Here is a 26,845-nt window from a genome sequence, read left to right on the forward strand (position 1 = left end):
CCTAAGAAGTATTACATTGGATTAGTCAAGTGACTGACAATTTCCGACGACGTCGCAAAACTAATAATGCGTGTACATGAAAAAAGCGGCTAGCTACGAATGCCATTTAAGCGTCAAATCTTGAAAACACGACGATTATATATAATTCGCAATAATTTTTCTTCCCTTTAACCTACTATCTTATCTACATAGGTTGCTTCTGAATGACATTGATGATGATAGGAAATGAGTTCCGATCTCAAAAGGGCTTACATTCTCATAATAATATATGCATAATCCCACCACGATTAATAATAATCCTGTCAGCACAACTCAGCTATATAAGCATTTGAAGTTATATGATGGAATATGTTCAGTAAAGAAAATATGGCATTCCGTAACATTTTAATAGACCTGTTTCAAACTTGGAAAAATATTTTCTGTAACTGATATTCTTTTCAAACTTTATTTAACTAAATATTATGTTCATTTTCGGATACTATAATTGTGATCGGTGGCGTAAACAAATAACATATCATCTTAATATTGCATTAATTGACTTTTCATTGTATTAAACTTATGTTTGTGCTGATTTGCAACGATTCATTAATGATCATTACAAATAAAACACAATATGTGGAGGATACGGTTGAGATCATCTTCAATATAACCCTTATCAAAGTTGACATTTGCTTTATGATAAAACATCATATATAGTACAATGGTAGTATCACCTCATGATGTTCTACTCATAGAATAATAACATGCAGATAGCGCCCAAAAGACAGGGCCCAACCTTCCATAATGGAATTGGAGGCATAGTCGAAGATGTGTATTCTAAAAATGTGATTTTGCTAGGATCGTCACATATATTTGTGTATATTTTCAGTCATCCAGATATATAAAATATCAATGTTGATATTTAAATCTAGTCAACTGGGCTTACTACTTTTGACAGGCGACGTTTCAAATCATATCCTGGATGCTTCCTCATGTATAAGGCTAGTCAGTTCAATGACCCGTGACGGGGTCACAGAACTGAGACGTCGAGGAATCTTTTGGATATCAGAACTGTAGGCCCCGCCAAGTTCACTGTTCAGAGATGGCTCCTCCCGCTTCACATAAACAGCCTCTTTGACACCTCTTTCAAACCACCGCGATTCTCTGTCCAATATGACAACGTCTTTGTTGTCATATGTGTGGTACCATCATTTATCCAGTTATACCAAAATAGGTACAATCATTCTCCACTTAATGTCACCATGACATCATAATATGAGGACGCCAATGCAATGAAATTCTGGCTATGTACAAAAATCGATTTACGGCTAAAAATTCTACAAAAATTTTCTCATAAATATAAAAGGAAATGACTATTTCTACCTAACTAACAAATAAAAAGTTAGTAGCTCTTGAAACAATTACACAAGAGCAAAATGAAAATCATTGGGGCCTCACCAACACCCCCCCATATGGTCATCTTTGATTGCTGGTCTTACCCTCGGGTAAGGTGCTGGGGTAAAAATGTTATCACCGAAATGAGCGCAAAGGATGTATCTGCGATTAGCTAAGGTCGTTTGGGCGTAAACGCGTGCATTTTAGGTGACGGATAAAATATCTTGGGGTGGTACAACCCCCCTGTTTGTAGCTCAACATCACTGTTGGGACCAATGCAAAAAATAAGGTTCAATAGGATAGCATTGAACATTCAACTTTCTGAGATTTCCCAAATATTTAAAGAAGTCTTCTGTCAATCTTATCAATAAAAAGAATTCTTTTTAAAGCTCTAGTTTAACATACAATTATACTGTTCAATTGTATTGTAACAAACTTTTGCTTCTCAGCATCTTACACAGAGATCTCGTTGACCTCCTAGTATGCCGGCTTAAATAAATAACAAATAAACTGAGGGTTGAGAACAAGAAAAGCTTAATCTAAAATGTGTTTCATGGTTCTCAGCCTTTCAAAATATTATTTTGTTTAAAAGACAACTAATTTTAGAGCTGACAAAATTTTTAAAAAATTTTAAAGAAAATTTTAGAAGCGTTAAACTAACAGCATTGATGACAATGATACTTATATCCGTAAACAAGTTCATCATGATTGTCAATAGATATAGACATAACTCCTAAAACCACCTAAAACAGCGTCACCAACGTCACGCTCCGACAGGAAGTAGACGAGGAGGACTGGGAGAATCGGTCAGTCGATTTGAGATATAGCACTAAGATGTAGCACGAAACGTCATTGTTAGGTATGTTTAACATCATTTTACCAAATAATCAATTGGATTTGTTTACATGAAATTGTATAAATGAATGATACTTATAACTTGAAAAAAAATATTGACATTCGTAGTGTAACAAATCTAGTACTAAAGTCGATTGCCTATAAAAGTATAATGTTTATGCAATATCTCCTGGCGACGCTTGAAGAACAATCAACTAAACCGCGTTCTTTTACGTGGCGACGCAGGGTCTGGATACAATGCCACATGTTGGCTATGGCGAATCTTAGACAAACATATTCTTCAGCCAGAACCCGGAGCCAGAACCATACAAATATTTTTCACAAGTTAGAATATTGATTCAAATTAACACTAATATATAGACACACGTATATCTATCAGAGTGTCGTATATTTATCACAGTTCGAATTAACACTAGCAATATTAAACCCGTTAACAATAATAGGTCTGTATTAGTATATTCCTCAAAAAGAAAAAAATCCCCTATAAACGTCAATAGACAATTAAATTGTCAGTATACAGATTTGATATTAATCAACAGCCTCCAGCCTTTAGAACCAAATTGACCCTGACATTTTAAGGTTATTTCTATAATTATTTAGGTACTTTAAGGTAGAGGTCAAATTTTTATTTCTCAAAGCACGTTTACTTCTGTGTCTAAAACGAATGTATATACTACCATCTCTACTGTCTAATGCGCCTGTCACACTACACCGAATTGGTCTTCCGTACAAGAAACGGATGGTATTTTAGTAAATCCGTTGTTGTTCGTCAATGATCGTGTTATGTTCTTTTTATGTCCTGCTATCATCCGCCAAATGCGTTTCGTGTTAGGTGATGTTCGTGAAGTCCGTCGGCATGCACAAAACTTGAACGGAGTGTACCGAATACACATGTTCGGTATTTATCCGATGTGTGTTCGTATGGTGCTGCATATTGCCGGAGTTTGTTCGCTCTCCTTTCGTTCATGTTCGTTCTTTGTTCGTTGCACTCGGCCCGTGTTCGTTGCAAATACGTTCCTGTGAGGCCTTCACCACCGGATAGCATATTTTTGCATTCGGTGATGTACGTTGACCCATACCGTGTTAGTGTCACACTACACCGGATCGGTCTTCCGTATAAGAAACGGATGGTATTTTAGCAAATCCGTTAGTGTTCGTCAATGTTCGTTTTATGTTCTTCATATGTCCTGCTATTATCCGCCAAATGCGTTTCGTGTTAGGTGATGTTTGTTTTGTCCGTCGACAATACGTTTCAAGTTTTGTGCATGCACAAAACTTGAAACGGAGTGTGCCGAATACACATGTTCGGAAGTTGTCCGATGTGTGTTCGTACTGTTCTGTATATATACCCTGGGTTTGTTCGTTATTCTTTCGTTTATATACCGCAGGTGTTTGCAAGGTTTCGCAGGCGCTTGTGCTGGATGTAGGCCTATGGCGAACATGTGCATCGATCATGGGGGGACTTTCTGAAGGGTGTGTGACGCAATATCATATTTCCCCCAGTACTTTAGTGACTGACAAGTAGAAAAAAGGGGGAAAGGAGAGAAAAAGAAAAGAAAGTGAGAAAAATTGAAGAGAGAAGAGAAGAGAAGAGAACAAGTTAAATTGCACGCAATTTAGTAGGCCTATATGCATGTAAGTAGTATTGAGGGAGGGGCACTTTCGGAAGGGTAGAGGACGCAATATCAAATTCCTACCAGTTTTAGTGATTGACAAGAAAGAAAAAAGAAGAGAAAACATGGAAAAGGTTAAATTGTACGTTATTGAGTAGGCCCAGGATAGTATATAGTAAGCCTAAGTATAGGCCTGTGATTATTATAGGCAGCGCTTAAAGGTGGGTTCTTGGCCCAAAAGCCTGTGAAAATTACTGCCGGCCCGTCGATATGTAGGGCCCGTGACATTTTGTCACCAAAGTCAGTATTTAAGACGGACTTAGGTCTATTACTGACTTTAACATATCAATCCATGCATGCTTTACCTGAAATTACGAGTCTGAAGTCTTATATCTAAGTGTCATCAGTGGACCAGTGTAACATTTTAAATTTTGAAAATTCAGTTCGGGCCTTCTTTTGTTTTTGTTTAAGGCAATAATAGTGTAAAAATGATGCACCAAAAACAATTTTCCAAATTTTCCATTTTTAAAACTAAATTTTTACACAATAGGCCTAGGCCTAATAAAGTAAATAGGCCCTACAGTCCCCATGCAAATGGCTTCAATTGGACCTTCATTTTTGCTTCTGCTATGGACATCCACGTGTTATTTTTAAAGCAATTGTTTATATGTGACGTGTCATGTCAAAAGGAGACACTTTTGGGCAGGATCGTAAATGGAGATATAGCCAAAAATCTGCCCGGGGGTGATTTTTTCACAATTTGGGATTGTTGCGAATTTTTAATGTTATCAATGTTAAATATATTGTCTGATAATTTCAGACCGGAATATAACCGGCATCTTGTATTTTTTCAGACATTTTCAAGGCAATTCCTACTCTCAACATTGTCAATAATATTTTTAAAGGCCGATATCTCAATTTCCAATTTTATAATACCATAACTTACGAACTCGATATTTTCGCTCAGGAATGTCCGATTTCATTTGGGAAAACGGCGTTGTGGAGCAAAATATCTCTATTATTTAAGATATGTAAAAATCTCAGAATTGATAACCTGCCCAAAAGTGTCTCCTTTTGACATGACACGTCACATATTATACAATAATGGTGAAAACATTTCAATGGCTTCAATTAGGCTTTCGTTTCACCAATTTGCGGCTGTTTCAAACTAAAATAGTACCCAATAATAGTGCTAAAATTGATCCAAAAAAAATGACAAATGGCTTCAATTGGGCCTTCATTGTCCAAAGGTTTCTAGCCTCTATTGCCCCCGGACACTGGTTGCCCTGATATATAAGATTTGTAGCCCTTTTGTACTTATTAGCCAATATTTGACCATTTTCGTCAAAGTTTTCCCCCTTAAAGTTGTCTTTCCCCACTTTGTTCACCCTCTGAAAAAGTGCTTGCTACGTCACTGCCTCTAAGGGGTCAAAACCCTCTCAAACACCCTCTCCTCCCCACTTTTCTGATAGGGTGGACGTCCCTGTTGGTGCCACATGCGACGGATTCGCCGGTCATTTGTCGGACGTTGAACGATTGAATATAAGACGCCTGCAGGATTATTAGCGGCCACAACGCATAGAGAGACGAACGGGAATCGGACCCTAAATCCGGTCGTTTGTCAGACGTTGACCCCAAATCCGGTCATTTGTCGGACATTGAACGATCGAATATAAGACGCCTGCAGGATTATTAGCGGCCACAACGCATAGAGAAACGAACGGGAATCGGACCCCCAAATCCGGTCATTTGTCGGACGTTGAACTATCGGATATAAGACGCCTGCAGGATTGTTAGCGGCCACAACGCATAGAGAGACGAACGGGAATCGGACCCAAAATCCCACCGAATCTTCTGCCGGACTGGTGATTTTTCCACCGAATAAAATGTTTTTGTATTCGGTGATGTACATTGATCCAGTCCGTCGTAGTGTGACAGACCTATAAGATGCTACACTCACTCGGAGTGATCTGCTACCCGTTAACCTATCGTATGAGCCATTTCTTCCTATCTGAAATAAGATGATTATTTTCATTGGTCAAAAGCGAATATGGCTATCGAACTTCCGTTATTGGACTAGCAGTACATATCCAGTATGAGCATGTTCGTTTTGTTCCACGTGTATGTACTGGTATTATTGTTAAATCTTAGATTTATAACATACAGATTGGAATTTTCCATGCCTGTGCCCTCTAAGCGTACTCGAATTCAGCTGACGCCGGTATGTTCAGCGTTCAGACCTGGCGACATCGCTCATTCTACCCGCGAAGTTTCTTTTGTGTACGCTTCCGCTATTTTGGAGTTTGCTCATGCGGTACCTGACTTAGCGTCGATCCCCATGGGCAACATGCACCGAATCCGCGGTATGTGTATTTAAAAATACGGCTGTATAACTTCATTCAATCCCGTCTGTGTCGCGTCGACTATTACCTTGCAAACTTTTAATATATATTATGTTAGTTAACAAAATGCTAATTATATGCTAGCTATGTGTTAGTATTACAGACCCCGGTGAGATGAAAACAATTTTAAGTTGTTACTTAACCCGATATGGCCATGTGTCATAAGGTGGGACCATCTTTCGTGACATGGTATTTTCATAGGTGAAAACATCAGTTTTTAGATAAATGGTCAGAACCTTTTATATACCAATTGCAGGTATGAACAGTTTATTGCTGGAAGGCATAAAGAATACAAATTACAATGACCTAAACATGTAATCAAAGTTCATCGTGTGCGAGAAAAATATACAGGGGTACCAATTAAGCCAATGAATATGTTGTAGAGTTTTAAATTGTCTATTTCTTTAAAGGAGCATTGCCACAACATGAGGAGGTTAAAATCAAACAGGATTTAAAAAGCCCACAAGAAAATCTTTAGTTTGTATTGGATGTAATGCGCAAAGCTTGCTTATGTGTATACAGGATGATCCGAATTTTCTTCATTATTATACCTTATTAATTATTCGAAAATCTTAATTAATGCTAGTTAGCAACTTGAAATTCTTTCAGTAATTGGTTTTAGTCACCAATAATCATAACATCCCAGAAAGAAAACAAATTATCTTTATTTGGCAACACCGAAAATCGAATGTTTTACATAGAAGTCATAAACCATTTTGTAAACCTAATTGATGAGTTGAAATTACACAAACTACTTAAGGGATGGGGTATGAACGTGTGGACAGTATTTATTGTGGGACATTAGAGCGCACCAGACATATCGAATTGCAATCTGAATACGACGAATGTCCTTCTGATATCAAATAATTTTGATTTTTTGAAATTCGCAATGTAATACACATTCTATGGCAAATGATTAAAAAATTATATTTTTGATATTTAACAGTACTCGAAGTAAGCTGTATAAATCTGATGATTTATACCTAAAGTGTATGTAGGTGGGATGAAAAGCCGACGATCAATTGAAAATCATGTCTTTTTGGGAAAAAAACCATATCTTCAATATGAAAGGTCAAAATTTTCAATTGATCGTCGGCATTTCCTCCCAGCTACATACACTTTAAGAATATATCATTAGATTTATAAAATGTACTTCGAGGACTGTTATATATTGTGGCGGATTAGTATCTCACCACTGACAATAAAACCTGGCCCTGTAATTTTCTGAATGTCTCAAAACTTGTCTCAACCTACATTTAAAATCTGGAGGGGCTCTTTTCAAGAAAAAGTGATTTTTGGGATCAGTTTTCGCAACTGTTTTTATGCCGAATTGAGTTTGTGTACGATGTGTTTTCAATTGCATCTTAGCCGTCGTGTGGCCGAGTGCGATGATTTAAAGAAGGGGTTCAAGTTTACGCTGTTGATAATAAAACTTGTTAAGGCATTTTTATAATAATTTGATCGCTTTTTATCTTAATTTAACCCCTAAAATGTGTTGATGTGTTGATTACATCACTGCTAAGCGTCAGTGCATTCATCGGAGCAGATCAGTATGTAATCCAATTAAATTGCGCTTAACAACAGTGGATTAAGGCCTTCGCAACCGGCAGACTGCATGCATGTCATCAAGCTGTGCTGGATTATTTCCATACAGTGTGTATGGCTACGTACAAACACCACCGTGTCCACAACTCCTTCAACCAATGACCTAATTAGCTTAAAAGGGCATTTCGTGATCTACAGCCTCATCCCCCACCTTTCTAAAACAAAGTTGGGATTTTTACACCACTGGATACCTCTGACTACATAATGTTTATGTACCAAAAATGTCTTGCAGATTAATTCATTTAGCAAAAAAAAAAAAAAAAAACCTGAATTTCGTTCTGGTATATACCAGAACGAAATTACAACAGTGGCCTATCACTGCCTAAAAAGAGGATGCTAGGATCACGAAATCATCCTTTAAGTAATCATAAAAGATATTAGTAGCAATGTATAGACCAAGGAAGAACCAGCCTGTACATTACGACCAAAATAAGTTGTAAACCTAGTCATCTTCTTAAGCACACACAACTGAAACGTTATCTTTCTCAAGTAAAATGTCACGACTCCAACCTATTTGGGTTTACACTATTTTTGAATGTTCAGCCCCCGCACTATATTAAAGTAGGATACACTCAACTTCAACTTCAGACGCATGGCCATATAGTGTTACTAAGCCATGTTTTGTACTACCATGGACTAAAGGGCAAGTCAACTACATTTTTCCTAAGCCTAATTGCACCACTAATATTTTTGTTAAGGCCAATATTTTATCGAGTTTGAGCCTTCAAACCTTGGGATCTCCTTTTTTTATATCCCATACCCTTCATCTTGTGTGTCTGCTGTGTCTCACTATTTGAGTGCAAACACCCCTAGGTCATATTCCCCGCTGACTCGCCCTAAGAAGTATTACCTTGGATTAGTCAAGTGACTGACAAGTTCCGACGACGTCGCAAAACTAATAATGCGTGTACATGAAAAAAAGCGGCTAGCTACAAATGCCGTTTAAGCATCAAATCTTGGAAACACGACGATGATATAATTCGCAATACTTTTTCTTCCCTTTAACCTACTATCTTATCTACATAGGTTGCTTCTGAATGACATTGATGATGATGGGAAATGAGTTCCGATCTCAAAAGGGCTTACATTCTCATAATAATATATTCATAATCCCACCACGATTAATAATAAACCTGTCAGCACAACTCAGCTATATTTAGCATTTGAAGTTATATGATGGAATATGTTCAGTAAAGAAAATATGGCATTCCGTAACATTTTTAATAGACCTGTTTCAAACTTGGAAAAATATTTTGTGTAACTGATATTCTTTTCAAACTTTATTTAACTAAATAGGTTCATTTTCGGATACTATAATTAAAGAATAAAGGTATTGTTTTTAGCCGCTGGAGTGCATCTATCGTCTCATATAACACGGTAGTGCATCTATCGTCTCATATAACACGGGCGACATCATTATTTTAAGTGAAACAACGAGGCGAAGCCGAGTTCTTTTACGCCAAAAATAATGATGTCGCCCGTGTTATATGAGACTATAGATGCACGACAGCGGCTAAAAACAATACCTTTATTCTCATCCGTAAACACTTCATTGGTCCAAATAGCGAGTACCCGTATCTAGTCGACGCACACGCGCTGACCCGTGTGATATCGTGTCATATCACACGGGTAAAGCTGGGTAAGAACCAATAAGATTGCAGGAACATTCTTAAGTGTTTTGTGATTGGTGGCGTAAACAAATAACATATCATCTTAATTTTGCATTAATTGACTTTTCATTGTATTAAAATTATGTTTGTGCTGATTTGCAACGATTCATTAATGATCATTACAAATAAAACACAATATGTGGAGGATACGGTGGACAGCATCTTCAATAACCCTTATCAAAGTTGACATTTGCTTTGTGATAAAACATCATATATCGTCAGCCTGCTGCGCTAATTGCCTAAGTCATTCTTACATGTTTCTCATTTACAATTTTGATGTTCTGAATAATAAACCCATATTTAATCAAATTTCCAGCCGCATTTTTCATTAACTTGTGGAATACATTTCTTTTGATGTATTCCACAAGTTAATGAAAAATGCGGCTGGAAATTTGATTTATTAGGTGTTTATTACTCAGAAAATCAAAATTGCAAATGAGGAACATGTAAGAATGACTCAGGCAATTATCGTAGCAGGCTGACGATATAATACAATGGTAGTATCACCTCATGATATTCTACTCATGGAATAATAACATGCAGATAGCGCCCAACCTTCCATAATGGAATTGGAGGCATAGTCGAAGATTCTAAAAATGTGATTTTGCTACGATCGTCACATATATTTGTGTATATTCTCAGCCATCCAAATATATAAAATATCAATGTTGATATTTAAATCTAGTCAACTGACTGGCGACGTTTCAAAATCATATCCTGGATGCTTCCTCATGTATAAGGCTAGTCAATTCAGTGACCCGTGACGGGGTCACAGAACTGAGACGTCGCGGGATCTTTTGGATAGCAGAACTGTAGGCCCTCGCCAAGACCGCAGACCTCCTTCTCTGTTCAGAAATGGCTCCTCCCGTTTCACATAAACAGCCTCTTTCACACCTCTTTCAAACCACCGCGATTCTCTTCCAATATGACAACGTCTTTGTTGTCATATGTGTAGTACCAAAAAGATGATGTGAAGATATCAATACTTTTTCTGGCCAGCAAGGTCCTATAATGTCCTACCACAGATATTGGAACACAATCGCAAATTGTCCTTTCGGTGGTGAAGCTAGATTCAAATTTACCTAATTGGTTTTGACCTCCTCCAAATTCCCAAAGTTATGAAAAAAGTTAAAAATAATACAGAAAGAAAGAAATAGACAGGCGAACACGCCACACCCCAACAAGTAATAAACAAACATATACACAGACTAACAGACAAATAAAAACTGTAGGTGGTTTGAGGGAAAAACAATAAATATTTGATGACGTGTGCATGTAGAAGCTTGTTGTGTCTGAGCTAACCCAAGCCAAAATGTATGAAAACACGATTATGAAACCTTTGGTATCTGAGTAATTTACATACAGAGAGTGTGTTTTTGTTGTTCCTCATAACCATGATAACGACAATGGCTCAGAAAAGAAGTCCAAATAATTATAGGCTATAGCTGGATACAAACATATTCATGACCGGATCAATAACGTTTGGCTTTGTATTCATCCAGGTTCACAACTTGTTGATTGTATGTATGTGTTTACTTGAAATTGAAATTCACAAAGGTACACCGAAACGGGCTAATGTAACAGTAGCACTATACGATGCATGGGCAATGATAGTAGTAAATATCTAGGTTTTTGGAGCAGAGATGAAGATTGCGGTGCCATTTGATATACACGAGTCTCACTCTTATTGAATAACGATGTGTATGACTAAATTTAGTGATTAAAAAAACAAAACAAGAAAAATTGTATTATGCTTGATATTTGCCATTTTTAATTAAAAGCGCATGTAATTTCACTGTCACTGGTGAATCAGCTGAGATAGATCACAACAACTAGGCCGCAGCCGGACGACGCAAACCTATACCTTAGCTGTCATTGATAAACAGGATGTAAGCTATAATGTTACGATATATTTTCATTCGAAATCATTTCCCTTAAAGTTTGTAGCTATAGTCTACTTTTCACCCATTCATCATGCAATCAATCTATTTATTATATCCCTATGAGACACCGCCCTGAAGGTTTTCATCAATAGGTTCATCTTTCATTGGATTGGAAAGCTTTTTAATATAGTTTGAAAGTCACATTAGGCTCATCATTCATCCGCTCGACTCAATCACGCTATTCACTCTTTGATATTTTAAATAAACATCTCAAAAAAGTAACTAACCCCCCTTAAATATTGACCATTATTCAAAAATGTTGACGTCACAGCGTACATTTAAATCAATGTAACCAAAGATTCGAAAGTTGCAGTAAATTGTATTGATTTTGTATTCAGTGTAATGGAAGGAAATCTGTGTAATGATATCTGAGTGTTTTTGTATTGTAAAAATTTATATGTAAGTGCAACTTTCAAATCTGGACCTCACTACACTAAATTGACCAGTGTTTTATTGTTTTCTGGATTATCGTATCAAATGAGGTATCAAAATGCGCAGAAATAAATTCTGCTTCCAACGCATTTTACAGATTTGTAATACAATAGCCCCCTTTTTGAATAATGGCCATTATTTAAGGGGGTTATTTACTTTTTTTGAGATGTTTATTACAGTGTTAGCGTCTAGTCATATAGGGGGCGTTGCTGTATAAGGCAGGCGACAGCCAGCCAGTATGGAGTCAGTATTTTAAAATACAAAATTAAAAATAAAATGAAATTGGTTCTAACAAAAATAGTGCAATATACCCCAGCTACAAATAATTCTTTAAACATATTATTCCAGATTAGATTGGTGTTCTTCGCTGATTGCTCTATGGGTATACAACATGCTATTATTGGGGTTTAATTGGTAGTAAGAGTAAATTACATATATGGTGAATGTTGAAATTATATTTGAAAAACTAAAGCTTAAAGTTTATTTATGTGCTAAATTAATACTTAATTGATTAATAATTCATTAAGTGCATTTTTGTATCATTTGGATTGACATCTCAATTAAACCACAACTCTTTAGATTGATATATCACAAAGTTTGTTTGAACCAATGTTTGATATAGAGATGAATTTACTGAGCATTCCAATAAAACCAATATTGTTAACTGCAAAACCATGCAATGTACACTTATGCAATATGTGAAACCGCAACCAGTCACGCAAGCGGGAAAGTATTAAACTACGGCCAGCCGTTCACCAGCCCAAACAGCAGTGAATATGTCCAGGACGGTGAGAGTTCATAGGGGCAATGTCGGGAACTACGTCACGCTATTGTTCGACCTACTAGGCTACATCATTTTTAACGCATGCGTGTTCGTCATTACCTTCGCAAGACGGTATGTAGAGTGACTGGAATCACACTGACGGCGGAGGAGAATACTAGCTGGTCACACGGTTCAAGCATATATAATACCTGAACAATCACGGTCATTTAATCGATTTACTACAGAATATATTGTATTCTCAAAATATAATTTAAAAATTGTAAACCTGTTACCGTATATATTTGTGTACTGAAGTATTTGACACGTGAATAACATCAATTAGGAAACAAAATGGCCTCTAATGGCCGCCTATTGTCTAGACCTAGGCTACGTCTTCCGGGTTGGTTACGTCATTTCAGATGCCCATCCCATAGTCCATTATTCCTGATATGTCTATCTCGGCGACCTGTTTTATCTTTCTCGCATACCATTTCTCTAATTCTACTTCTGACCGTGCAAGAAAGACGAAACACCCCACTGATCACAGAAGTATATGATCAAGGGCGTCAATCCGAAGTTGAACGTGGGGGGAGGGGACATAATATTTGTGAAATATAATCCTGAAGTGGGCGTCTCGTCGCGCTTGCCGCCAAATGGAGACATTTGATGGACACTTTTTACACTATTATTGTGTACATTCTAGTTGGAAACACTTTGTCGGGGGGGGTAAATTCTATCTAATATATTAGCTAATCAGATTGCATTGTACCCATCTCTTCTTGATCACTCTCGCTGAATGTTATTGTCGTGTAGGATAGTACATTATTTGTAATTTGAAGAAGCGTTACGTGTGTAATCTTTACTTGTTACGGGTTCTAGCGATCAAGCTGTTCGGTATTTCATAAACTGGAATATAAAGTTTTCCCAACTCATGTATAACCCTGCTTTAAACGCACTTTTTTCAAAGCAATTCTGTATTCTTTGTTTCAATCTATATAATCACTGGGTAGCTAAAAACATACTCATATAAAACAAAGCAAAAAATGTATGCTCGGCAAAGAAGATTATTTTGTATCGATTTCGGAATTTTAAACAAACATCCCTGCTTTCCATCGAGTACTATTGATTTATTTTATATCACGATTTATTTGGTATTGTTTTTCAATTTTATCTACGTACATATTAAAGCTTAGCAAAATATACCGGAACTACATCTGCTGTATCATTAAAGCAGGATGTTATTTCCACGGGGGATACATTATATAAGTGAATAAATATTATTTGTTATCAAAAGGCGCCAAATCCGTAACATGAAGAAGCATTGTATATCACCAAGGGGAAAGCTGATGTTTCACTTTCAAGAGTTAACAATCGATCGGTTTAGAAAAACCGAAATCTTGCAAAGACAAGTTAGGCATTGACGCGAATGGTGCAATGAATACTTTAGCCCACTTGTCTTGTCTTGGAATTCAAACGTCTAATTTTTGTTCCTGCAGAGTGACGTAATTGATATAATAATATTAAATACAAAATAATAAAGGTCAACACTTCATAATTATTTGAGGTTTTCATATACGGTCATTGTAGGCCTACTCGAACAACTCAGCTATAAAGTTGGTAATTCAAATAACGATTTAATTGCGGTGGTGGCGCTACGGGGGGGGGGGGCATGGGGCATTTGCCCCACCTCCAGATATTTTTCTTGCCCCCCCCCCCCCAGTTTGCTTGCCCCCACCCAATGTTGAGGCAAAACCCCTAAAATTACGTCTTTGTCAATTGCCATCTAGATCATTGGCAGTTGGCTTTCTTTTTCAAATTGAAATAAAAAAATGGAAAATATATTACTACGATTAGACCACAGTCTGCAATAATGACATTGATTCAAAGGCAAACACAAATGAAAGTTAAGATAATATCAGTCCACAACTTAACGAGTGTGCAACCAACACGAAATTTAATATCAATAGCTATGTAATATGGCAATAACTTGATTATCGATATTTCCAATCTCAGTTTGAAAGGATCGAAATAATAATTGTGTATTTGTTTTGCCATTAAGTAAAGATGTGTACTCGTTTTTGTTTGTTTTTTTGCTTGTAGATTGCTTCTTTCTAAATAAACAACAGAAATACCCACCAGCTACTTTACCAGCTAGTGGTCTTTGGATTAGTTGAATAATTAAATATTTATTCTGATACGGTTAACTGTACTTTCAAGCTCAACGGCTGTATGCATATTATAATCAAAATAGTTCATATTACACGATTAGCATGCATAAATTAAGTGAAGAAAAAATTGGTCTTTGGTTTCAAAATGCACAAAATGGCAAAAATCCAAAAAGGGCGGATATACGAATAAATGATCAGGGCCAACACCTGTGCCATGCAGTCTTTTTATAGCGTTTCAAATTCACTCAATCGTATATTGATTATTGTGCATTTTGGATTTATTTAAATTGATCCATCACAACAAGAGTAAACTTGGATGAAATCATCACTACAGATAAAGTGCTCAACTAAAAAGGAGCAGAAAAATTGATCCATCTGCAGATATGGTTATAAGTTAAGTTTTTTTTTAAGCATGTCCAAGTCCAAATCACAGGTCAATTGAAAAAGTCACATATCATTAATTCACAACTCAAGTCATAAGTCTCGTCTTTCCGGCAGCTGGTTATGGTGTGATTTGATGATGGGTATTCAAGATGGCGCAAATATGTAATATCGGAATACAGTACCGGTGAATACAGTCATAGTAATACATGATTCAAAACTTTAACTTCAATTCTGGTTCCTATAAGATTTGCGTCATTCAAATACAGGCGTTGCCAGCTTTTATTTCAATATCAAAATCTTTATCTTCATAATGCTCCATATTTGACAAGTTTAGATGCAAAAGCCCTTACATTGAGGTATTGGCAAGAAATTATGGAGTCGGTAAAAATACACATTTTCAGTGGTGGTTGTTTGACCTTCATACCACCATCTCCTCCGGATATATCGTATATTTAGGCAACTTAGGGAATATCCGGAAATATGAACTTAGAATTAATATAATTTTTTTGTTTTAATTTTGATCTACAATAATAGTCTTGAATGTTCTTTAGCTATGTAAACCACTATGTTTGACAAAATCATTTTAATTAACAAAAGTTGTAGCTTCGGAAATATTCAAAAAATGTCATTTTGCCGAATTTAATTAAAAAGTCATAATTAAAAAAGTAAATGAGATATTTCAATTTTTATGACTCTGGGATAGACCGTTGGCTGTGTTGACACCATGGAATGTATTCCCATTCCCAAGAGATGGTTGTCCCTCGAGGTCTCCAAAGCATTTTATGCCTTTTTGGCATGAAACTCAGACTACCTATTCTGGAAGGTCTGTTCTTTTAAATTTGTATACGTTCATCATTCCTGGGATTGAGTACTTTATTCACATAACTTAATATACATTTTGTTGATTTGAGGAATTCAAAAAGCTGTGAAACAAAACGAACGCCAAGTTATGGAAAGAAATGATTTCTAAATTCTAAATTGATTTTACCATTTTTGAAACGCCGGCTAAATGAAACCTTCTAGAAAACCCTGTACATCTCAATGAATCATTGTTTTGTACTGTAAGATGATTGAATGGGTGACTGGGTTATCGTATACATAAAAATTAAAGAAACCAAAAGGCAGCATTAAAGCAATCAAAACATTGTTATCGAGAATGTTTTTGTACAATACATGCATAAGATGTTGAAAAGTGCAACTTTTCTGAGCGCATCATTTTTAGAAAATGTGATTATTTTTGGCCAGAACAAAAAAGATCTTGAAAAAAAGAACTATGGGAGGGTAGGAAAACGATTAATTTATTCACATGTTTTTAAATTGTTCAAATCCACAAAATTTATGTCAAGTTATGCAAAGGAATTTTGTGTCATTTTAGAGGCAGGGGAGTTATTTTTGAACCCTTTATATGGTTACATCCATAAGCATAGACACTTTACTTGCCAACAGCAGCCTACCAGATTACAACGTACTACAAACTGAAAGGAAATCTTAGAGCAAAGTTTGACAGACAGCACAAGTCAACATAATAATATAGCTAGAACTTCTAGGATATGTTTATCAATAGTTTGGCTTGTGAAGCCCTTCGAACTTTAATTACAAAATGTTACGCTCGTATACCATGTATGTCAGTGGGAAAGTCTTCTAACTTGAATTAGTTTAACTCCAAGCATATGCACCAGACAAAAAGATTGAAGTTAACTGTGCTGCTAATGTGTTTATTTTGTTCTGTAAAGTGCTTTTCGCGCTATGCAAGCTCACTCAAAACGTGTTTGAAAAATGCGTGAGCAAAATATCTAACTCATCAAATGATAGCACAGCATTCTCAGTGGATGGTGGTAGGCGGCCTATAATGTGATACGATCAAGCTAAATTAGTCGGAACTCGGAAATATTATATCCAATATTATATTGTTTTGGAAACACTCTAATTGCTCATATCTTTGGAACTGGTTGTTCGATTCCAATAGGGTTTTCTGCAAAATGCAGCTTTGTAAATCCTTTTTACTATCCCATAAGAAACTGAAAATTTAATATTTCCGAGTTCCGACTGATTTTGCTTAATCGCATCACATAATGAACACGCGATATTAAATGAATGTTGTACACCCCTGGAATTAACTTCTGACTTCCAACGGTAAAATTTGTTTTTCACAAGTCTAAGTCCACGTCACAACTCACTATGTCTAGTCACGTCATTTGGCAAAAGACTACAGTGTGGCAAAAATAGCGAATCTAGTCGCGACTCGAGTCCAAGTCGCACACCTCGAGTCTACAATTCTGCACCTCTAGGTGGCCAGGATTTGCTGCACATGATAATATTTGTGTCGCAATTGTCAAGGAGGTGCCAATTGAATAAAGGTGAGTAGTTATTGATTGACTCTATCACTGGTCATGTTATTTTGCTATCCGAAGTTAAAGAAAGGATAGAAGATGAATAAAGACGTCACCAGATACCCCCGGGATTCGATCCTTAGACCCCTTGCCTACTAACCACACGATTACCGACCGGTAGTCACTGGGATTTCGCTGGCTAAAAAGGAAGAAGCACAGAACAATTATTGCTTTATTTTTTCTTCCTTTAGGATTTCTAGGCGGACGCTCAAAAAAAAAAACGGGGGAGGGGGAGTGTCCCCTCTGTCTCCCTATATTTCGCCAAAGATATCATGAATAATTTAAAATCTACACATTTTACAGATCATAGTGATTTGATATACTAAGTACATAAAGAGATTATTCTTTGCTACATGGCTATTTCTGTTAGTAACAACGCCTCCCCTGGAATCAAGTATATGAAAAACCTACTAACCTTAAAAGAATTCTCAAAAATTCCATACTTCTAATGGATTCCTAATTAGGTATTGGCACATTCAAGGTCATTATGTAGTAGTGAACTCAGAGCCTGAGTGCGAATGTATGCTTTTTCGTAATGACAAGAATCATTCATGAGTTGTACTCAAGGCCATGGAGGTGAATTCGAAAAAAATTTCCCCGCTCAAAATGTCTCAACATCAGAATCACTGAATCCCAATTCAGAATATCTTTGATCTTGAGGAATCGGATAGCAACAGTATTTTAGTGGGACCTGAGAGCACATCAGACACAACAAATTGAATTCTGAATACGAGGTTCATACTTCTGATCCTTTTAATTCGCGATATACATTTTATTGCAAATTATTACAAAAATGATATTTTTTATATTCAACAGTCCTTGAAGTAGCTTTTTAAATCTAATGATATGTACATGTACTTAAAGTGTATGTAGCTGGGAGCCGTGTTGACCTTTCGTATTGAAGATATACATTTTTCCACAAGAAGACATAATATTTTTAGGGGTTGTTTTATTCTTCAAATGGTGGACGACATTTTTTCCCAGCTACATACATTAATGTAAATGTTAAAAATATCAATGTTAAGTTTAATAATTGGCCATAAGATTTGTATTATATTGCTAAAAAAACCACACAATTATTTGATATCAGAAGGACACTCGAATGCAATTTGATGTGTCGTATGTGCTCTCATGTCCCACAAAAATTACTGTGCAAACGTTGCTAGGCGATCCCTTAAATAATGTAAAGTAGCAAATCATCATAAAACAGTCGACCATCCCAAATGTCTTTCTCAAGAGCTATCGTGCGTTCGTGGATTCATATTGTCGTTGTGCGGGATATGATTCAAAAGGTTAAATTCAAAACATCGCAATGTAAGAAGTGGGTACAAAGTAGACATCATATGTAACGATTTTATCATTTTGCATGAGTCGCAAAAAATGTTTACATTCACCTATGTAGTTTACAGTTAAACTAAAAGTATCTGAAGGTTTATCGTGACTTTGTCTTTAAGGGTAGACTCCGTAATGTTGGTAGAAGCAACCAAAAAAAAAAAAAAAAAAAAAAAAAACGATTTTCATTATCTAAATCAATATATTATTATTGAAAAATAGCACTTTCATATTTTGCAAAAGTTCATTCTACAAATCATATACCATGATATACTTTGAAAACTTGCTTGATTTATTGTTGTTAATGAGTAATGTACGTTTTACAAAAGTGTTGTTGCAGCACTCTTTACGACATAACTCAAGAACCACATGACCTTCAAATGTAATCTCGTGATATTTAAATTCGTCTACACAGTCATATATTTGAAAATCTCACTACCATTCGCAAGATACTGTGAACTACTAAAAGCGCAACAGTTTAAAATAGGCTAACCTTAAATTGACATACAAACCAAGAACAAAAAGCGCATGTGATGTTTATGGGACCCCCTTGATACATGTTTAAGTTTTGCGTTCGAACTTGTAAAAAATTACAGAATTATTTCCTGTCCAGCGACGATATGTACCAACTTTATTCAGTGGCGTCCTCACTCATTGTAAGGATATACTGATTAGTAGACGACCCTGCAATCACATTGCAATTAATACTTGTTGCGCTCCCGGGTTGCGCTGTGGATCAACTCACACAGTTGTATAGTACCAAACTGTTTGATTGCAAATTTCACCATCTGTAAAGTCACTGCATCAATGCACTTAACTGACATTCATTTGACTGTAACTAGGCATGATGATTGTGTGCATGACAATTCAAACGCATATCGTGAATCACAACAGCTCTCAATATCGTAAGCACTATAATGCGAACCGAAGTGTTCCGTCGAAGTGTGCCAGCATTATCACTGATAACTAGCGGTATGAAGTTACTTTTAACTTATGTTGTGCAAGTCGGTGCATGTAACTATGTGGATTTACTTGAAGAGCCACTTGCATTAAATTTGACAAACAAGAAGCCAATTCTGAATGTTACGCATATCTATATGATAGAAACGATTTAGTTACTACGGTTGCGAAAGCCATCAAACATCATCATGTTTGGTAATGATACTTTGTCTAATACATCAATTTCAAGTTTACAATTTGGAGCTCCAGCAGATCATGACGATGGGGACTTTATTTTTAACGTTATGGATTATGTCAACGATATTTGTCGACGTTATCCAATCCGACCCAATTTTGTGGTGATATTCCTCTTTGTAATTACAGCTTTGGGAATAATCGGTAATGTTGCTCTTTTACTTGTTGTTCTTAGAAACTCCTATCTTAGAAGTGCTCCGAATATTCTTATTATCAACATAATGATTGCGGATCTCTTGTACATAGCGAGTACTGCACCTTTTTACATCAAGCATGAATTCGGTAGACCATGTTGGTTAATGGGTCTTGCACCGTGTAAGATTAGACATTATATTCCTGTTATAGCACAAGCTTCGTGTATATTTTCAATAACAGCTTTAAGTCGAGAAAGGTACTCGGCAATCGTACGTGGACTTGAGTCACGGATATCAAGAAATCTGAGAAAAACGTTATTAACTGTCACATCAGCCTGGGTGACTGGAATAGTTATTGCAGCGCCAGTGTTATTTCTTACGGAAACGACCATCAATGATTTAAATTGTTTGTACATGCCAGTCAAATCTCCACATGCAAAAACATATATGTTTGTAATATTTGCATTCTTGTACGTATTTCCATTATTGTTTATCACTGTACATCATTACCGTATCGTAAAGACGTTGTATCGTAGTGGTAACACATCAGTCTTGACAAGGAATCCATCCGCTGTTCTTCAAATTCGCGCTCGAAAAAGACTGGCGCATATTGTACTTGTCATTACGATATTCTTTGCCTTATTCTGGTTCCCACATTACGCCTACTCGATCTGGTTTGTCACTACAAAAGACTTGCAAATAACCAAAAACGAAGGCGCGCCTAAATACTTGAGATATTTAAATTATTACATGGCCTTGGCTAACTCATGTCTAAACCCGTGGATTGTTTTCATTATGAGTTCAGTTCACCGTAATACATTGACAAGAGTTTTTGACTGTTTTCGTTGTGACGCTAAAATGAGAAACGCCATTCGCAAACACATTAGTACGACGCGCCACAGTACGGCACGCATTAGCGCAACACGCAATGCATCCACTAGGTATTCTACTACCACAAGCTCTATTTTGAACACTCGAATTTAAATCAATACTCAGTCAGATTGCTGTTTACTTTAGTCAATTCTGTGTGCTTGGTTTATTGCGCCGTAGAACGCCGGAGGGGATAGAACAACAACATGCTATTCATCTTCGCAGTGTCCGACATAGTTTTGTCCAAAGCAGTGTGTTGATGCCCGGATAATTGTACACTAACACAAAATGACTATTCAGAAAAAATAGGCTTTACATGTACCTCCAACACAATTTTATATTTAGCAAAAAAACAACAAAACAAAACAAAACAAAAACAAAGAAACAAAAAAACAATCAAACGGAACTTTGCCATGTGCATTAAAGGTATCTGGTGGATCTGGTGTACATCATTATCACGAATTTTGACTTCATAACTTTGTCACGCACAGTTGCAATGTGTCATTTGTCTGGAACGTCTAGATTTTGAATCGATCTTTAATTTAACGTCAATTTTTTGACATAGCGGTGCACGTTTGTTTTTAAACTCGATATTATGCACCTTTTACAAATGGATTATAATTGTTGTTGTTGTTTTAGTTTTTTATTGTGGCAGTATTTATATTGTAAAACCCCGAGGCTTCTTCAAGCACACTGTATTTCTGATGTCCTCTGTATAATAGGAGGAACTTTTGCGAGAAATTAATACACCAACATTGGTCAAAAGTAATGGAATTTGATCAAAATATGGCACATTTGAGGGGTAAATAGCCCAACTAATCGTGTACTTTAGCGCGTTCGAATCTGCTAAAGTCCAAGAATCCCACCAACATCATAAGCACAACAGAGCACATATCAGCATGACCTGTCTATCCTCAAAACACTTTCCTGGAGGTAAATAACTAAATCATAATTGTGTTGCCTCTGGTACACATGTCTATAGCAATCTCATTACACGTGTGTGATGCTCCTAGGTTTTTGTTATTACTTGACACGATTATTTACAGTTTAATGCCCAAAGAAATAGACGTGGATTAAGAATAAGCAATAGAACACCACGACGTTTAATATCTTGGCATAATTGTACCATCTTCATGATGAAGTTTTTATAGTCACAAAAAACCGAAATAGTATTCTGAGTACGAGGAATAGCCTTAACTGATATCAAATAATTTTGAATTTTTGAAATGTGCGATATAATACAAATTTTATGACAAATTATTAAATAAAAATGATATTTTTAACATTTAACAGTCCTCGAAGTAAAGTTTATCAATCAGGTTCAGCAATGTATTTCACTAATTTATTTAATTGACCTGTCATTATTTTTAATTACCTACAGCTCCATGAAAGTACACACTAGGATCACTAATGTCATTAAGTTTATGGTATTGATGGTATTGATATGCAAAAACCAATACAAACTCTGCAAAAATGCATAACATGCACACAGGTGCCTACAATGGCACAAAATTAATATCTGTAAAATGTAATAATAATAAAAAAAATCCTTTTGATTTAGAGAGTGTTCATTAATACTTTGGTAGGGGTCTGGTATTCCTCAAATTTTTCGCCCGAAACCTTCTTCGCCCCCCCCCCCCCAAGGACCGCTAAACTTTTTTGACCCCAGGTTTTTGTTATTACTTGACACGAATATTTACAATTTAATGCCCAAAGAAATAGACGTGGATTAACAATAAGTAACAGAACACCACGGCATTATCTTGGCATAATTGTATCGTCTGATCACTCTGATGAAGTTATTATAGTCATATAAAACCAAAATAGTGCATAAGGATTGAGTTGATTGGCTAGGATATCCGGGCTGCTCTTTCATGTTGCGTCGAAAGCCATGCTTTCCCGCGTTGTCCATTGCGGTTTCTGAAAATATTTCTGATCATATATTACTTTCATTGTTCTGCTTCCCAATGTTTATCTTTGTGTTTTTATCTGAACTAGTAGGGTTAAAGAAACAATTATAACAAATTGTTTCAAAATCAATGGGCGAATCGTGTTAAAATCATAAGAATTAGATTGATTAAAAAGAAAGTAAAAATGAAAAACCGATGTATATGCTAATCCTCACAGTAGAGTGAACTTTCTATTCTACAGGTGGCCACATACTTCAAAATGAAGTCAGCAAACGTATTACCATTATCATTGCGATGGTTTAAAGGGGGGTACTACACCCCTGGCAATTTTTTGCCTATTTTTGCATTTTTTTCTCAAAAGTTATAGTGTATTGGTGACAAAATAAATAATAAATAAATTTTGGATTTATAAAGCGCCTTTCTCCAGATCTTAGAGGACTCAAAGCGCTGTAATTTCGCTGCAATGGTGAATCATCACAATCAGAGCGCATCAACTAGGTTGTTGCCGAACGGCGCACACCTATCCGCATTTAGATTGTAACATCCACCAACTATCTGTGCAGCTCCCTAAATTCCATTGGGTGAAGGAAATTTTTGATAACCAAACAACTAATCACCGATTTTTGCAATACACGAGGAAACCGGAGATCCCGGAGAAAACCTGCGAGAGCGAGCATGGAATCGCGATAAACCAAGTGCACATGAGTCCTTGGGCCGCGCCGAGGCTTGAACCCGGGACCTCAGTGGCGCAAAGCGAGGGAATTACCGCTGCGCTAACTAGTTTTCGCTATCACGTTATGTTATTTTAACACTATTACGGAAAGGTCCTCCATTAATTGTTGTGTTTATTAATTTTTATTTAAAGACATTTCAGAAAAAAAATATATTTAAAAATTTGATTTTTGTTGGGAACTCTCCAAAATGGGCAGAAAGTGGCCATTGAAGAATTTAGTTATATACAATTCAGAATTCATTATTTTTTCTTATATATTTTGAAGCATAGATGGATAAAGTAGTACTCAATGCTGGAATCAAATCAAAACAAAAGGGATATCTAGAGAGAAAATCAATTTGATGAATTCCTAAACAATAAACTGGACTCTGAAACTTTGTTTCAAACCTTTATCTTTATTTCATATCCTTGAAACCATTACCCAAAAGCAAATTGAACACGTCGTTAATAACAAGGCTATGTGAAGATTGACAAACACACGTTTTCTCAAAAAGTCTAATATGGCTCCTTAGCTATTTTTTAATTCACCTCTTCAAACTGATGATAACAAAACAACGTTATAAAAACGATGGTTTTATGAATATAAATGAGGTTTATGACTGCGTCTATTGCTCCTATTAGCTGCTTTGCAATTCAACTCGACAATATTAATAAGGAAATAACATAATGAAAATAAAATGTTCTTTAATAACTCTGCTTTTATCACAATAGTCAGTATGACCATTCAGTCCGTAATAAATAATACTCAACAACAACAACAACAACAACAACAACAACAACAACAACAACAACAACACACACACACACCCACCCCACCCCCTTACACACATAAAAAACCATAATTTGCATAATTGGCGACCATCTTAGATTTCAAAGTGTCAAATTTTACAATAGTTATTAATTCAGGCTCATGAACCTTTTTAAATTTAAGAGAATATTCATATCTAAATATTTCGGAATCAGATTTTTAAAAATAAAAAATGTTTATTTTCGCCAAACAATAATAATTGAAAAAAGAAAACGCACTTTAAAGCATATACATTTTTTTAATGTTGCTGTGTTGGTATTTTGCAAATTAGACATTGTGTATTTTTAGTAAACTAACATTAGGTGCTGCAGTTTTGACAAATCCATAGAGTATGAATAAAACAGTTATTATGATCGAACTAATAGTCGAAAGCATGAGCCCTTTATTATAAAACATTTGCATGTCGAGCGGGACGGTCATAGCATATCAAAAGGCCCGACCTAAGTCAAGATCTACATACAGGGGGTCCCTGAAAGAACTGTATCGAACTGATTTTTGACAATTGACCGCTCCGTCTTTGAAATAAAAGAATTTTATGAAACTACCAGCCTCATTTTCATGCCTTTCCACGGAGTCAATATCTATCAATTACAACAGACGTATCATGCGCTGATGATGGACAGTGATTAGGCATTTTAAATTTTGTAATCTTAATAGTGCGTCTCAAAGCCCAAGTTAAAAACCTAATACGGAATGCGGTTTAATTAATATTAATATTTATTTTTACTTTAATTTTGTGTATCTGTGGCAAGAATAAACCACCTTCTAATCTCTCAGGGAGGTTTCACTGCGGTCAAAATGAAGATTGTTTTATTAAGATTTATACGTTTTGGGTTATGTTGACGTCTGACGATATCAGATCGACGTGAGATTTTGTGTGGTAGATTGGGAAAAAAAATAAAAAGCGGATAACACTCACATCTACTCAATCCAGCAGGAATAACGCGGGTATCTGTGCCCATCCACCACAAACTGGTCGTAAAGTCGTCATTTTCCATTTTGAGATACAATCAAAAACAGTATATGGATTTATATGTAAAATATATAAGAAATTTGATCTTTGATGAACCATAACTTCACTTCCAGATGTCCGGTAAAGCTGGTTGAGGTGTCATTTTGAAGCTGAAAGTAAATTCTTTCAAAATCTGCAATAAACAGAAAATGATCTAGAGCCGACTTTACTACCACTTCATTTGAAAAGAATTGTTAATATTAAATCAAGATGACCTTAGTACTCTGACTATACCATATAGATCATTGATAGATATTGAATCCGTGGAAAGGCTTTAAAATGAGGGAGTTTCGTAAAACTCTTATATTTCAAGAACGGTATGGTCAATTGTCAAAATTGAAAAAGTATGTGATAGCTGATTTATTCCTCAACTACACCAAGTATTTAGTTTTATTCAATTGGCGCGTTAAAATTAACAAGAACAAAAACAATTAAGTTTCCGCCGATATATTTCTTTCAGGGACACCCTGTATGAGAGTACATGTGGCTACAGATGAGCTGCATGGAGTTAAATAATGATTCTCTTTGCTTGGCCCCATGTTCAAGTCAACATTCATTTGTGACAGTCAAACTAACAACTATTACGATAATGGGTCGAAGTAATCGAAGTAGCAAGGAATAAAATACAATTTGAAACAGTTGGAATACCTACCTTTCACCTCAAACTATAAAAACGTGTTGTACTAAGCACAGTGAATGATATGTATATATTGACTTATGCATTGTAATTATTTAATTATGGCAGATGGTTTAATAATAGTTTGATAATTAAAAGGCACCAATATGTTAATTTCACAGATGTAGTATTTTAATATGCAGTAAGTTATATTTTTCATTTTACAAAACAGCACCATATGTTTTCAATTATAAAAGTGTACATTTTTAATAACATTCAGATGTAGTCATGTAAAGCATCATAAAAGTTGCATCGCACAATACTTGTTATAAAATATTTAATCATTGGTACAAAAGTGAAAATGTGGGATTTGTTCATTAATTGGAATTTATTTAAGAAACTTTAAAAATCTAAAATTGCATGTTAAATTAACAATGAATATATTCACTTAAAATAGTGATGCCGTATACATCGTATAATATATAGTCAGTTATATGGGAGTGTTTATAAATACTTTCGGAATGGAAACGTTGGAACCTCGGCCATTAAAAAAAAATAATCTCCCTAAAGAAAGGTGGATTTTTTTGTTCCCTTTTCATGGTCTAAAATTTTGTTGAACCGCCCTTAATGTCTTAAA

The 26,845-nt window shown here is 35.8% G+C and overlaps 1 protein-coding gene across 1 annotated transcript; it reads left to right on the forward strand.

Annotated features, from left to right (window-relative positions):
- The first annotated feature begins 19,616 nt into the window (after positions 1–19,616).
- Positions 19,617–22,870, forward strand: LOC140146594 (galanin receptor type 1-like). The gene has a single exon (XM_072168462.1). The coding sequence runs from the start codon at positions 20,080–20,082 to the stop codon at positions 21,241–21,243; it is 1,164 nt and encodes a 387-aa protein (XP_072024563.1). The 5' UTR covers positions 19,617–20,079; the 3' UTR covers positions 21,244–22,870.
- The last annotated feature ends 3,975 nt before the right edge of the window (positions 22,871–26,845 follow it).

This window comes from Amphiura filiformis, chromosome 2 (assembly GCF_039555335.1).
Source record: "Amphiura filiformis chromosome 2, Afil_fr2py, whole genome shotgun sequence".
NCBI classification, from domain to species: Eukaryota; Metazoa; Echinodermata; class Ophiuroidea; order Amphilepidida; family Amphiuridae; genus Amphiura; species Amphiura filiformis.